Source organism: Rattus rattus, chromosome 11 (genome assembly GCF_011064425.1).
Source record: "Rattus rattus isolate New Zealand chromosome 11, Rrattus_CSIRO_v1, whole genome shotgun sequence".
In the NCBI taxonomy this organism is placed as follows: Eukaryota; Metazoa; Chordata; class Mammalia; order Rodentia; family Muridae; genus Rattus; species Rattus rattus.
The window spans coordinates 96,792,588-96,808,098 of NC_046164.1; the positions used below are offsets into that span (position 1 = coordinate 96,792,588).

A 15,511-nucleotide genomic window follows, 5' to 3' on the forward strand; every position below is an offset into this window, starting at 1 on the left:
CCCATTGTGTCTATTCTCTTCTCTCCCTATGGTAACCTGATCCTGAAATTGCTGTGTATTCTGTATACATACTTTTATACCTTTCTTGCATATGTATGTATCCATAAATAATGTGTAGTCTTTTGTGTGCTTTTAAACTTTACACTATTGGTACCATACTTTACATGTATTAGAAATTCGCATTTTCACACTTCTTTTAAGATTTATTTATGTTAATTAGGGAGGTTTTAATGCTGTATTGTATTCTGATGTATGATATACAACTGGGAGTCATTTGGTTTATTTTGTGTGTGGGTGTGGTGTGATATGTGTTATGTAAATAAAGTCACAATGACAGGCTTTGGAAGGGAAAGACATTATTTTAGGTTTATACTTATTTATAGCATCAAGTCTACCTTTTTTCAAGGTCCATGAGAATTTGGATGCTATAAACACTTCACAGAAGAAATAAAATTACATCTTTTGTAAAGCTTATTAATAGTAAAAGTATTAATGTAAATTGTTTATGCATGCAGTCCATTCTTAGTTCTTCAATATATTTTAGTATTCGACTGGTAGCTTTTTTTTCTTGGACAATTTTTATGTCTATCTTTTTGGTGAAGAATTCGATTAAAACATTTGTCTTGAACATTTGAGTGTTTCTCTGTATCTTAGTATATTTAAGGACATTTAAATAAAGTTAATTTCTAATTCAACTAGGCAGATAGTTATTCTGTGTTTGCATTGACTTTTATAAGATAGCTACTTGGGAGTCTTTGCTTGTTTGTGAAGAAATAATATTTTGTCATTTTTTTTCTTCTACCTGTATAGATGAATATAAAATGATAAGGACATTTCCTTGTAAGTGTTTACTCTTAGTCATGAGCAGTTCCCTACACCTTTAGTTAAAATAACTATTCTTGATGTGTGTAAGTGATCTTTTAGCTACTGTTCCTATGGGAGACCATATTGTACATAGGCTTATTTGTAAAACAATACTCCAACACTTTAAAGATATACGTGGGTCTTCAAATACTTAAAAAAGTTTGAAGCATGTTTTCATGTATAATATTTTCATGTATAATGTATATATAAAGTATATATGTTTATATGTATATTACTGAATGTTCAAAACATTGGAGAAAAATACATTTTAAAGATTTCCACATTCTGAAAATGTTTTCTGCAAGTAGTCACATCTAAGTTATAGTTCAGGGCTACTTATCTTTATGATGTTTCCACGCATACAGTACACACATATGAGAAGAATATGGAAAAGCATGCTGTGAATACAGAAATGAAAACCTGAATGGAGTCATCTGTTTGATTTACTTAAAGTTTACTTAAATTGAGAGGCCCTTTCTAGTGGAAGTCAGAGCCATTTAAAGTTATGTTAAATTTAATTTCTTTATAATATATACAGTTTTTTCCTATTTTAACCAAACTCTTGCTCAATGTGCATTTTTTCCTAAGTAACATAAGTTGGAATTCTTGAATATAGCATTATTATGTTTATTAGAATTATCACATTATCAACGTTTGAGATTTAAAGAGATTATGCTAGAAAGTTATTTCCAAAATTAAGAGAAATATATTAACAGATGGATTTTTAATTTAAAATGTGAGTGAATGGCTTGTTTGTAGAATACTTTGCTAAATTAAAATATGTTGAATAAATTCAGAGTAACTGATACTCACTTTCAGTCCTAAAGTGACTGCTGAATTGTCTGCTCAGAATACATGGGTTTCTCTCTCCCAAAACCAAAGTATTAAATTAAATAAGTACAATTAAGTATCAAATAAGTATATCGTAGAAGGTTATCAGTAACTTACAGTACTTCCCTACCATGTCTAGTGTTAAAAAGGGGTAGATAGGAAGGATACATTCTCAGTACATTTAAGTATTTAAGGAAACACTTTGGGAATTATTCAGTACAGCATGAAACAGTGTCTGATGCATGTTTCAGATTTTTAAATAACTTAAAGTCAATCCTACCATTCTTGACTAAATCAAAAGTCAAAATCATAGGGATAGAACTTAGCATATTTAAAATAGTTATGTTTTCATGGCTTTAAAAGATAAGTCCTCACCTCGGTGAAACAATAATAGAATGATCAGGTAACTTATGAAAATTACAATAGGCCTAGATCTCCACAGAAAGCACTTCCTGTGGAGGCAGCTGAGGCACAGAAAGGTTATGAATGGGAATGCAAAGCAGGAATATTTCAACACAAAATGTTATAGACAGAAGATTTGTACTCCACAGGTGTGGGCAGTAGAAAATTAAAGACAGGAGAAAATATTAGAAACTATGATTGGTTAAAGAGTTTCATTCTTGATGGTGGTGGTTGCTGAAATAAATAATAACCAATAATATACCTGATTGAATTGCAGAAAGTCTGTTTGTTTGTTTTGTTTGTTTTTTTTAGTTTGAGAGTTTGGTGCACCAAACAAAAGTGTGCCATTTTGAATTCTTATTGGAGACTTAAAATAATGAAAGTGACACAGCATTTAAGGAAACCAGTATGACAGTATTATGAGTACTGGATGAGAGGAGCATGGGGAACAAAAAGCTTTGGGTGGGAACTCTCGTAATAATTGTGATAGAAGAAATGAAAGTCTAACTCTGGTATGTTTTCCAGAAGTTGCTAGAGGACATGGTGAATGATTAGACATCCAAGAAGAAACCAGAGGCTGCTGTCCTATTGATTGTTTTGTATTATTATTATTACTATTACTACGACTATGACTGACTGTTGCTGTTACAATCTAGTGTTTGGGGCCAAGAAAGTGATAGTTCTTTCCAGAAAGTGCATGAAATTGATCAGACTTACATTCATCTTTTGGTTTGAGGCTTGGTTATTAAAATAAAGCTTATTTCAGAGGCCAGGAGAAAGTGCCAGATCCCCTGGGTCTGGAGAGGGTGATTGTGAACTGCCATATATGTTTTGGGAATTGAACCTTGGTCCTTTGGAAGAACAGCCAGTGTAGCATCTCTCTAACCCCTAAAAGGATTTTTGGGGTTTTTTGGGGGAGGGTGGCTTTAAAGTTTTTTTTATTTTTATTTTTTTTTGTACAAAGAATAGTGTGATCTCTTCACTGGGTAGATGGCCTTGAATAATCCATTCACAGAAGTTCATGCACACACAGAAACTGCTCTAACTGTAGAAATGATGCCTGAAAGAACAGTTTTCTAAGTGGATTTCCCCTATATTTTTAAAATAAAATTTTACTTTGTATCCGAAACAACTCTACTCATTTTATTAGATTATTACATAGTGAATTTAATATCTGATTGTGTATATGTGCTTTAATTAAAATCTAAACCTTAGTTTCTAATTACAGAGTTTGACAACCTAACTTTTTTAAAGTAGGGGCAAAATTGAGGATCCTCTATGAAGAATAAACATTAGGTTATGGGACACAGTTCTAAGCCCCCCATATAGCACCAATATTCAAATGCCAGAGACTATCAAAGACTTACCACCACACTGCTCCCCAGCATCCAGAGTCTCTTGGCCATGCCATAATGCAAAATGTATTTAGTCCCTAATCTTTCACAGTCTTACCACTGTTTAAAAGTTCAAAGTTTGTTCTGAAACTCAAAACAGTCTCTTAACTACAACTTCCTGTAAAATCAGAAAGCAAATTACATACTTTGAGCATCAGACGGCACGGAATATATAATGTCATTCCAAAAGGGATGAATGAGAGCATAGTTTAAAAAAAAAAAAATATCCTGGACCAAAGCAAACTCAGCAAGGCAGACTCAAAAGTGTCCTGTAGCTTATGTCTGGGTCAAAGGGATTTAAGTGGCTTCCTCTCCAGCTTTGCTCCCTGCCTCTCTCTTGGGCTGTTTCCATTCCGTGTGTCTGTGTGCAGCTTTCCTTGGCCGATACCCCATGGTTCTGGCATTGGCGTCTTCCACATGTGAGAGTCTAACACAACTCAGGCTTCCTTTCCACAGCTTCATGCAGTGACTTTTCTGGGTTCCATGCTAGCCCCTGGGACCATGAGCCCTGGATTAAATGCTTTCTTTTATAAATTGCCTTGTTTGTGGTGTCTCTTCACATCAATAGAAAAGTAACTAAGACAGCAGCCTTCCCTTTATTCTAGTACAGATCAAGCCTCTCCTTAAGCTCATTTGTTTGTGTGGTGGAAGTCATGGGTATAACAAATTTCCTAGTGCCCTCTTTCTTGTCAAACTCTACATTTTGTTTTTCCTTTTACTCCACTCACTTTTTCATTGTATTCCTGCGTAAGAATATTACTAATAACCATGCCACAAAATCAGTTAGGATTAGGCTTGAAATCTCAGGAAAAGAAATTAGTGCATTATCTTTTAATTTAGCCTCAGGCACAGGACAGAAAGCAGCCTCTCTCCTACCAAATATCCCAAGATTGGTCCCAGGTGTTAATATTGTTCCCCTCTGAAATCTCTTGAACCTTGCCTCCATGGTCCACATAGCTCTCAGCATTACTCTGTCTGGTTTCTGCTGTGACAGTCCATAAAGCTCTGCTTACAGTGGCAACTTTTTTTCTAGTCCATCCTCCAAAATTCTTCAGTACTCTGAAAAATATAGTCACATGATCAGGTTCTTCACAGCAGTAGTCCATTCCTTTGTACCAGTGTCTGTATTACTGTCTTATTTCTGCGATTAAACACCATGACCAAAGCAACTTACAGGAAGGTTTATTAGAGTTCCCAGAATGATGAGTCTGTTACACTGAGAAATCATGGCAGCAGGCATGCATGGGAAGAAGAACAGCTGAGAGCTCAAGGCTTATGCTTCATCCAATGAACAGAAAAAGGAGAACAAACTGGGAATGATGCAGGTGTTGGAACTCTTAAAGTCCGGGCTTCCTAAGCTTTCTGTACACCACCATTAGGCACCAAATATTCACGTCAGGAACCATTCAAAGTACCACCCATGTAAACATTCACACATACAATAACATACAAAAAATGAGCCTGCGTGTGTGTGTGTGTGTGCATACGTGCGCACATGCATTCAAAATAGGGTTAAACCTAGATTTGTCTGAAGAATTTATATGCTTTTTAATCAGTTGACAATGGGTTAAAAAGAAAAGGAAGGAATGTAGGTCATTGATGAATGGAATGGCTGACTTTCCAGATAGCAGAAAGTGGATGGTTATAGTATCTACAATGTTGCTTAAGAGTGGTTACCTAGAGTCTGCTAACCTATTTTAGATTATTTAGAAAATTGTTCAGTGTCATCTTTAATGTCAAAGTTCTTCTTACATTGAAAGTATGTTACAAAACTTTAAAGGCACAGCAGATTATATATGTGCACTATCCGGTGAATGTACTTTAACTGCCAGTTCTCTCTTGACTTTTTGTTTATGTTTTATAGATACATTTTTTTCTGGTGTGGTAATGAGAATTATTTTTGTTTTTTTAACAGGATACATTAATTGTTTGGTCAGAAGCTGAAAACTATGATTTGGCTCTAAGTTTTCAAGAAAAAGCTGGCTGTGATGAAATTTGGGAAAAAATTTGTCAAGTAAGGTTTTTTTAATATCTTTATAACTCTGAATTATGTACATTATTTGTTTCTTTTCACTTCAGAAGGCGGTATTAAAGTATGGAAAGGTAATGTGTAAGATTTTAATACTCTAACATGGATATTTCTGAGAATCTGACCCAGGTCCTAATTCACACTAAAGAAGTGCTCTGACACTGACCTGTATGCCTAGTCTTGGACTCTTTATTCATTGCAGCTGATTGTTTCATTTAAAATTATTAACAACATTACCGTACTTTTTAGGGCTTTTTAAATGTAAACAGGGCTCTCAGTGTAATTCACTGTGGTAGAGCACACAGGAGGCCCTGTGGTCAGCCCCAGCACTGACTCAGCCTAGCTTGGTGGCAAACACCTATAATCCCAACACTCAGAAGGCAGAAAGGATTAGAAGTGGAAGATCTTCCTCAGCGTCATAGGAAGTTTGGTCAACCTAAGCAATGAGACCTTACCTCAGGAGGGAAATGGGGCATGAGAAATGTGCTGATAGTGTAGAGTTCCTATGTAACTCCCTCCCAGACAGTGCCTACACTCGGCTGCACCTCACATTAATATGGAACATTGCTTGCAATTGATACAGTAATAGTAAATAGGACTAACCCATGCTTTTCCTTAATTCCTTTTCTCATGATAGCACATTGCACCACTCCTTGTCTTCTTAGATGTTTTTTTGGCTGTGATACTTGGTAATTGGAATTTTACATTTTTTTAATGATAAATCAGTTTCAATGACTAGTACAAGTCTCTATTTCTAATAGGTTAATTTTATTGTTTGACTGTTAGCATTTTCACTTGAGCTTTTCTCTGTGATTCTGTTTGTGATCAAATTTCACTGCACCGTCAGGTTGGCTTCAAACTCCCTGTGATTCTCATCCTTATCCTCCCAAGGACTGGGGTGACGTGAACTTCTACACCTAGGCTCTTCTAGTGATTCTTGACTGAAATCTTGTTAAATGGTTTTATAAGCCTGACCATAATAATTTTTGTTTGTCTGTTTTTAATTTGTGCCACATACTTCAAGAAACTGTAGCCAGGGATACTGATGAAAATCAGAGGATCAAGAGTTTTCAGTTATCCCAGTGTGTGTGCATTTGTGTGTGTGCGTGCGTGCGTGCGTGCGAGAGAGAGAGAGAGAGAGAGAGAGAGAGAGAGAGAGAGAGAATATGAATATGAATTTGAGACCACCCTAGACTACATGAGGAGCTATCTCAAAAAAGAAAAAGAAAAAAGAAAAATTCAGAGTGAATGCTTTTATTATCCCCAGTGATGTGTAGCTCTGGACCAGTGAATCAGTAAATTTTTAGCAGGATGGTTTCTTTTACAGATTCTTACTAGATATTGTTACTGAGCATTATTAATATATATTATTAAATAACAGACCTCTGTTATGTAAAAATCCAATATAGTGTTTCATGTATTTATGCAAAATGTACATGAATAGAATTGAAACTGTTACTTGTCTTTAAACCTGTGAATAATTTTTGTTTCTTTCATGTGTTCCTCTAAAAAGCAGCTGTATTTTTATATATGAAATTCTCTATAAATTACAATTTCAGACCTAAAAAATGATCTAAATTGTTTGCCTGTAATGTATTTTCAGCAAACATTTGGTATCTAATCTTAGTTAGATTTTTTTTTTTTTTTTTTCGGAGCTGAGGACTGAACCCAGGGCCTTGTGCTTGCTAGACAAGCGCTCTACCACTGAGCTAAATCCTCAACCCCTTAGTTTACATTTTAATCCATGAAGTGACATTTCTCTCTGTAAAAATACACTCGAAATGTAGAACTATTAAAATCACTAAATTAATAAAAACAAGGGAATACTTTTGTTTGGAATATAGATGATAACATATAAAGGTAATTTTTTAAACAATAAACTTCAAATATTAATAAGGTATATATACCTTATTTAGAATTGCAGTGTTGGCTTATCTGTATGCTACAACAGAGATGTACATGGTAGATGATATTATTTTAGTAATCAGCATATTAGATTATACTCAGCCCTTACTATTTAATATATGGCTTGGAAAATATATGTGTGTGTATTGTATTTTCTTATTTCAGTGTATTATATGTATTATATAGGCACATATGTGCCACAGAACATGTATATGTGTGTGTATTACATTTTTTTATTTCAGTGTATTATATGTATTATATAGGCACATACGTGCCACAGAACATGTATATGTGTGTGTATTACATTTTTTTATTTCAGTGTATTATATGTATTATATAGACACATGTGTGCCACAGAACATGTATGGGGGTTAGAATACAACTTGGCAGGAGTATGTTCTCTCCTATGGGTATCAGAGATTAAACTCATGTCATCAGACTTAGAAGCAAGTACCTTTCCCTGCTAAACTATTTTGCTGTCCCTGTCATAGAAGTTTTTACTAAAATTGTCTTTTACTGTTTTTACTCAGTTCTGAAGACCACTTTAAGGTAGAGTAGTTGATTGAAAAGATTCCAAAAAAAAAAAAAAAAACACCTCAGCTCTTAGAGTAACTTTTAGTCACCTGATATAATTGTTGTCTCTGATGATTACTGCCTCAGTCTGCTAACCTAGGCCTAGTCCTGGAAGCATCTAGCCTCCATATAATCTTATCTGAGCCAACAATGTTTTCAGGCTCTAACACTTACCACTGAATAAGCTCACCCTTTCTTTTGCTTTCTGAACTCTGGCCGGTCAACTCTGCTGTTTTCTCTCCAAACTGACAGATTTATTCTGGCTTCTCCCTTGGCCTCTGACTTTTTGCTCTACTTGGCCTCAAACTAGCTCTATCAGTCTACTCTAATCTTCTAGTTCTTCCTTCTCCAGCTCGTTCTGTCTTGTCCTGTGTCTAGCTTGTTGTCTCTCTGCATCTGTCTTTTTAAAACTCTCCCTGTAAAACTGCCTCCTTCCTCTTTTCTCTCTTTCCTCTCTTTTCTGTGGTGCTCTCTTACGTAGCCTTTTTTCTTGTCTGTTCTCGTGAGAGTTGAGTATATCCTATTCTGTCAAATCTTTTTCTAATTCGTCACTTTCTCTGCAACTCAATTAGACATCACTTTCAAACATAGGTTCATGCTGTATTCCAGCCAGAGGGATTAAAGCTGTGCGCTAAGGGATGGGTCATACCACAACTAGAAACAGGTTTGGAACGTTTGGTGGATGCAGGGTTCAGTAAATAACATAGTCTTGGGGTTCGTGGTGTGATCAAATACCCTGCAACACTTAGTAAAACTATTTTGTTTCAAATTACAGTTTACTACTATAATAGCACTTAGAGATTTAAATCATCAAATGGTAAGAAGCACATGGGGCAAAAGATCCAGGAGAGTTCCATACTTGAGTTTCCAAGTTTCTCTTTTGGATGTCAGACAGACAGCACTTAGATCTCTCAGTCCCAGTATACAGCAACACAGTGAGCGTTGTCAACCAGAGCAGTTTACTCAAGCATTTGTGTCCAGGATTGTCACTGGAGATCAGTCACATAAGGTTGGTTGACCTTAGGCTCCAGCTCCTTCAGGATAACATAAACTACATTGTTAGCATAGAATAATGCATAATCCTAAGTCTCCAAGTCACGTCTTTAAGATAGGACATTGCAAGTACAGGAACTAGGCAGTAGCCAAACTTTCCTTTGGGTAACATTATTGACCAGAGTGCTGTCCCGCCTAAGTGATCACAGGCGAGGACTGTGAGGTGTCTCAGAAGGTTAAAGGTGCTTGCCACCAAGTCTGACAACCTTAGTTTCACCCACCCCTCTCTCCCCACCCCAGCCTCCCGAATACATGTAGAAGCTTGCGAAAGTTATCCTCTGACCTGCACAGTATATCTCCACAGGGAAAAAGTCAAACAATTTTTTTTTTATGATTTGTATTTGCTGGGGTCCAGCCTCAACATGGGATCAGAGTTCTCAACTGGAAGCAGGGATATCTGGAAGGTGCATAAGAAATATACACAGACTACTTTTTGGGCACAAACTGACAGGCAAATTTCAAGGCTTAAAGATTCTGTGTGTGTGTGTGTGTGTGTCTCTCTCTCTCTCTCTCTCTCTCTCTCTCTCTCTCTCTCTCTCTCTCTCTCTCTCTCTCCTGAAGGTTGAGTCTGCACGCAATCTGCATTCTCTCCTGCGCACTCTGCTTTTCATCTTTGTGCTTTTCTTGAACTCCCACATTCATGCACACCTCTGTTCATTACCCTTTCATTCTCACACACACTCTTCATACACACCTCACACATACCTCACACACACCACATGTACTGTCCTTTCACTCACACACACAATCTTCATACACACGTCACATTCTCTCTTCACATGCTCTTCTCATGTGTGCTCTCCTCTCTCTCTCTCTCTCTCTCTCTCTCTCTCTCTCTCTCTCTCTCACACACACACACACACACACCTCCCTCTTTTCTCCACTCACTTTCCACTTGTTTTACATGCTCACACATGCTCTCTCACTCGCTCTCTCTTGCTCACACACTCACTCCCTCATTTGCTCCCTCACACGCTCCCTCATTCTCTCTCTAGCCTTTCTCTTGCCCTAGTCTTTTATTGATAATCCAAAAGCAGGTAGAAAAAAGACATTGTATAAACATTGCCAAATCAAAAGGATAACCACATCCCACAAAAATTAAGAATTACAATTGTTCCCCAAAGTTTCAAGAGTCCCCTATTCCCCTATTATTTTGTGGCCAAAATAATAATAATAATTACAAACTTATTTAAACTTTAATTTTTGACTTATATCTCAGAGCTCAGAGCTCCGAGGTCAGCTACGTGCATTTTCCTGTGAAACTCTCATGATAAATGACATGGGCAAAGCTGCTAGGCAGTGGCCAGAAAGAATCAAGTTAACCCTGCTAGCTTTCTGTTCCTTTACATTGCACTCAATGACTCTCGTAAGAGTCCCAGTATTTTGACTTAGTTTTACTAGTTTATGATTTTCTATACTTCCTTATCCAGGAACCACTCAAAAATGTTATGCAAAACTTATTTCCTAACTTCAATAACTTTTTCCTTTTTGGGGGTCCCAGTGTTGGCTCTAATTCATTTTCTAATAATTCAAACTTTCTTTGCAAGTCAAGCATTAATCAGGAACTATTATTGTGCGGTTATTACATTGTTTCCAAGATGAGAACACACAGCATGTACCTGGGCCATTAGGACTGTGCTGTGCTGTACCCCCTATGCCTCAATTTCCAATTGTTTTAGAATCATTATATTAAAGAACATCTAGTTTCACAGAATTTACGAGAGCAGAAGGAGAAAGAAGTAGGAAAGTCAGATATAATAGAATAATTATACACACCAAGGCCAACTGAAAAGCAGTCACGTACAAATGAAATCTATACAGTCGTTGTCCAGGGATAAGGTTAGGAGAAATGGGGACAACATTTTTTTACAAAGAGCTGCTGTGGGCTACTTAGATGTCTCCATCCCAGCCTATTGCTGGCAGTCGCTGTCATGATATGTGTCCCGGGCATATGTGCATCAGTGTTTTTCCTACATGTATGACTGTGCACTATGGACCTTCAGTGCCTAAGAAGGGCAGAAAGTGTTGGATCCCTTTACCTGGAGTTGGAGATGGTTGTGAGAAATTATGTGGATGGGAATGGAACCACAGTCCTCTGAAAGAGCATTCAGTGCTCTTAACCACTGACTTATCTCTCTAGCCCTGTAAAGCAAATTTTAAATGGATATATTAACTAAGCATCTACATTTAGAAACAGTAGAAGCAGTATGAATATACTAGACATTTGAAGGAGCCAAGTAGAGTGGACATATTAAAACATGGGCCAGTGAGATGGCATTTATTTGCAAGCCTGATCACCAGTGGAAACGGAATCACTTTGGCCTTTCACAGACACCCCATGGCACTGGGGTGCCCACTCCCCACTTAATTGTTCATGTATAAACTTTTAAAAAATTCCATTACTATTTTCCCTTTAACTTACTGCAATTTGTACCTTAGAGTACCTGTTCAGAATTCTTCCCAATGGCCTACTTGTTTTCAGTTCCACATGGTGGAAGAATAGAATTGACTCCTTCACATTGTCATCTGAACTGCTTATGTGCATTGTAAAATAGACACACACAAAATGATTTTTTAAAATCAGTACTGTTTAACTTAAAATTTACCCAAGGTAGATTTGGTGGTGCATACTTTTAATCCCAGGACTTGGAGCAGAGACAGGTGGATCTCTGAGTTCAAGGTCAGCTTGGTCTACAAGGTGGATTACAGGACAGCCAGAGCTATCTGCAGTGAGACTCTGTCTTAGGAAAGGAAAGGATAAAAATGCTTTAAAAAAAAGGTCAGAAATCATAGCGCAAATTTTTACTTAGTGTTGGGGAGACAGAGGCAAGTGGATCTCTGAATTCAAGGCTACCCTGGTCTACACTGAAGTTCTAGACCAGCCAGGACTACAAAGAGAGGCTCTGTCTCAAAAATGAAAGAGGTTAAGCCAGTGCCTGACAAATCTGTGTCTTTCCCAGGTCAGTCATTTTCTTTTAGCATTACATCCTCAGAAAACTTTAGTTTAAATTTCTAATTTCTAATATATCTGATTATCAGTATCACAGAATTTATGTACACAAATGTTGAGTCAAGAATGTCAGTGTTGTACAATATTATTATATAGTATGGTGGTAAGTGCACCTAAAATGTGTAAGAGTCAGTAGATTTATTCCAGTTCATCGTTGCTTTTTATGGTGAGATATCTCAGAGCAGTGTCCCTCAGAGTTTACAAGGCTTTCTTTTGCCAGGTCCTAGAAGCAGAAATAGCCTTGATAATAAGGTTTTGTCCCTTCGGGCATCTGGTATAATTGAACCAGTGTTATTTCTTGCTCTTAGCCTTAGAGATGTGGCATAGAGTTTCTTACTACATTGTCATCTAACCATTCCTTTGCCCTCTGTTGTTATTTCTCCTCTGTATTTGTCTTCTCACCCACAGTGGGATTACAAACATAGACCCACTGCTGTGTCCTGAATTGTTGGTTCCTGGGGCTCCAGTTGAGTTAAGGTCTTCAGGCTTGCTTGGCAAAGGTTTTACCAACTGAGTCATTACCCCAGCCCTGAGAATATCATTTTCTTAACTAGACTGGCCTTGAATTCCTGATTCTACTGCCTCAGCCTCTCAAGCACTGAGATTAGAGATGAACCACTGTGCTCAGTTTTCGAGGTATTTTTACTTAAATTCAGTGGTCAGTGATTTGTGGTTTGATTTCCAATGTTAATTTACTTTGTATTTTAAGATAACCAGCTTTACTTGGGTGTTTTTAGGTTCAAGGTAAGGACCCATCAGTAGAAGTCACACAGGACCTCATTGATGAATCAGAAGAAGAACGATTTGAAGAAATGCCAGAAACTAGTCATCTAATTGACCTGCCCACATGTGAACTCAGTAAACTTGAAGAGATTGCTGACTTAGTTACCTCAGTTCTCTCCTCACCTATCCGTAGGGAAAAGCTGGCTCTGGCCTTGGAAAATGAAGGCTATATCAAAAAACTGCTGCAGCTGTTCCAGGCTTGTGAGAACCTAGAAAACACTGAAGGCTTACACCAGCTGTATGAGATTATTAGAGGAATCTTATTCCTAAATAAGGCAACTCTTTTTGAGGTAATGTTTTCTGATGAGTGTATCATGGATGTCGTGGGATGCCTTGAATATGATCCTGCTTTGGCCCAGCCAAAAAGACATAGAGAATTCTTGACTAAAACTGCAAAGTTTAAGGAAGTTATACCAATAACAGACTCGGAACTAAGGCAAAAAATACATCAGACTTACAGGGTACAATACATTCAGGACATCATTTTACCTACACCATCTGTTTTTGAAGAGAATTTCCTTTCTACTCTTACATCTTTTATTTTCTTCAACAAAGTTGAAATAGTCAGCATGCTGCAGGTAAGTAAATTATTTTTCACAACTATTTTCAAGTGTTTTCTTTCTAACAATTTAGTCAGGTGATAAAGATTTATTGTATTTAAATGTTCTACCAAACGTAGAAAGCATGACTGACATCATATATAATATAATATAATATAATATAATGTATTAGTATAAGGTACTTTTCTATTTCTTAACTACATTTATTATGTATGTGCATGTATACTATACTTGGTGGATGGGCCTGTCAGGACAGCTTTTAGTAGTTGGTTCTATCCTTCCAACATGTGGCTCCCAAGGATTGAACTTAGGTTATTAGGCTTAGCAGCAAGTGCCTTTACCCACTGAGCCATCTCACTGGTCCTGGGTCTCCTGAAACCCAGGCTAACCTTGAACTCATAATGTAGCTAAGAATAACCCCTAGTTTCTGAGATTGTACACATGTACCACCACTCTTGGGCCCTACGTATCACTTTTTCATTATTCTTAAGTGATAGGTGTAAGGAAAGTTAAACACATATATTAAGTTTTTTTACGGTAAATGGAATCTGGTATTTTTGTGGCTTCTCTGTGTTGTTTGACTGGCCTTAAACTCTCTCATTTTCCTCTCTGAGCTTCCTGAGCACTATGATTTCAGTCATGTGACCTACTGCACATTTCAGGATGCTATTTTACTTACAGACCAAAAAAAAAAAAAAAAAAAAAAAATCAAGCTCAGGAAATTGGAAATAAACTCATACTGTGGAGTATGATAAAGGACATCAGACTCTCAGATAGAGCTTTCAGTTGATTGCCTGACTTAAGGGTTTCCAGATCCACAACAGTAAATCACAACTTTTTTAAAAGGTCTAGAGATGTAGCTGAATGGTAGTGAGATCTTGCCTATCATGTGTAAGGCTCTGATTCAGTCCCCACTGCTGCCAAAAATACTTTAAATAAGTTATGTAAACTAACCTATAAATATTTATAAAATTTTGTCACTTTACATATTTAAAATTATATGTAAATCTGATATAAAGCAAAGCATAAAAATTTATTTTTAATAAATTTTATTATTTAATTTTGGTTTGGTTTTTTGTTTGTTTGTTTGTTTATTGTTGAGTTGAATGGGTCTCACTAGTACGTTTGGCCGGCCTGAAATTCACTATGTAGACTTGAATTCTTAGTGATCCACCTACCTCTGCCTTCTGAGTGCTGGGATTAAAGGCTTGTGCTACCATACCTAGCCAAGAAATTTTATTTATGATCCATGAAATGTTAGTAATTATAAACTACCTGATGTTTTTCTAGGATATACCACTTAATTATCTTTTACATGCCTACAGTGACACTTAAAATTTAGTTCCAATAGTGTAGGAGGAAGAAAAAATTAAGACTGTAGCCAGTTGTCTTTGAAAGCTCTTTTTCCCCTCTAAAATTGATTTCTATTATTTTTAATTGTACCTGTGTACCCACATGCATATCATGCATGTATGAATGTGCTGGCACATGTGAGTGCTGAACGCTTATCTCTAAGGCTTCTATGAAGGAATGTTTAGATACTAGAGGTTTCCAAATATCATTATAGCTATATTGTTTGTATACCTGTATCTTTTTTTTAAGTGAGTTTTAATATGTTGTATGAGTTAAAAAAGGTGAGATTGAATACATTGTATCTCATTGAACCAAAATGAGGTAAAACAAAAGTACATATAAAGAAGTTAGTTATCTGAAAAGTAGTTTAAGTAAGTTATGTAAACATATATATATATATTGTATATGTATATATATAATATATATATACACACATATCCATATATGTGTATTAATATTATATGTGTGTGTATATGAAATGAAAATGCATACAAAGCTGCTACAGGATAAATTCACTTTCAAAACAAGAAGGTTAATTACGTTTCTCTTTCTCCCAGGAAGACAATCTTAATTGTTCCATATATACATATATGAATGCACTAGTGCAGTGGTCTTGTCTCGACCTCCCTCTAAGACCCTCTAAGACTGTTCTCATGTTAGAGTGACCCTCAATTCAACATTATTTTTGTTGCCACTTCATAACTGTACTTTTGCTACTGTTGTGAATCATATATTAAATATCTGATATGCAGCA

At 36.4% G+C, this 15,511-nt stretch overlaps 1 protein-coding gene across 1 annotated transcript in view; it reads left to right on the forward strand.

Moving 5' to 3' along the window:
* Ppp4r3b (protein phosphatase 4 regulatory subunit 3B) overlaps nt 1-15,511 on the forward strand; it is a 48,321-nt gene that overhangs the window by 2,602 nt on the left and 30,208 nt on the right. Inside the window, exons 3-4 of the mRNA XM_032916019.1 lie at nt 5,407-5,505; nt 12,799-13,422. Coding sequence (XP_032771910.1) covers nt 5,407-5,505; nt 12,799-13,422 — 723 coding nt within the window. The remainder of the gene's footprint in view (nt 1-5,406; nt 5,506-12,798; nt 13,423-15,511) is intronic.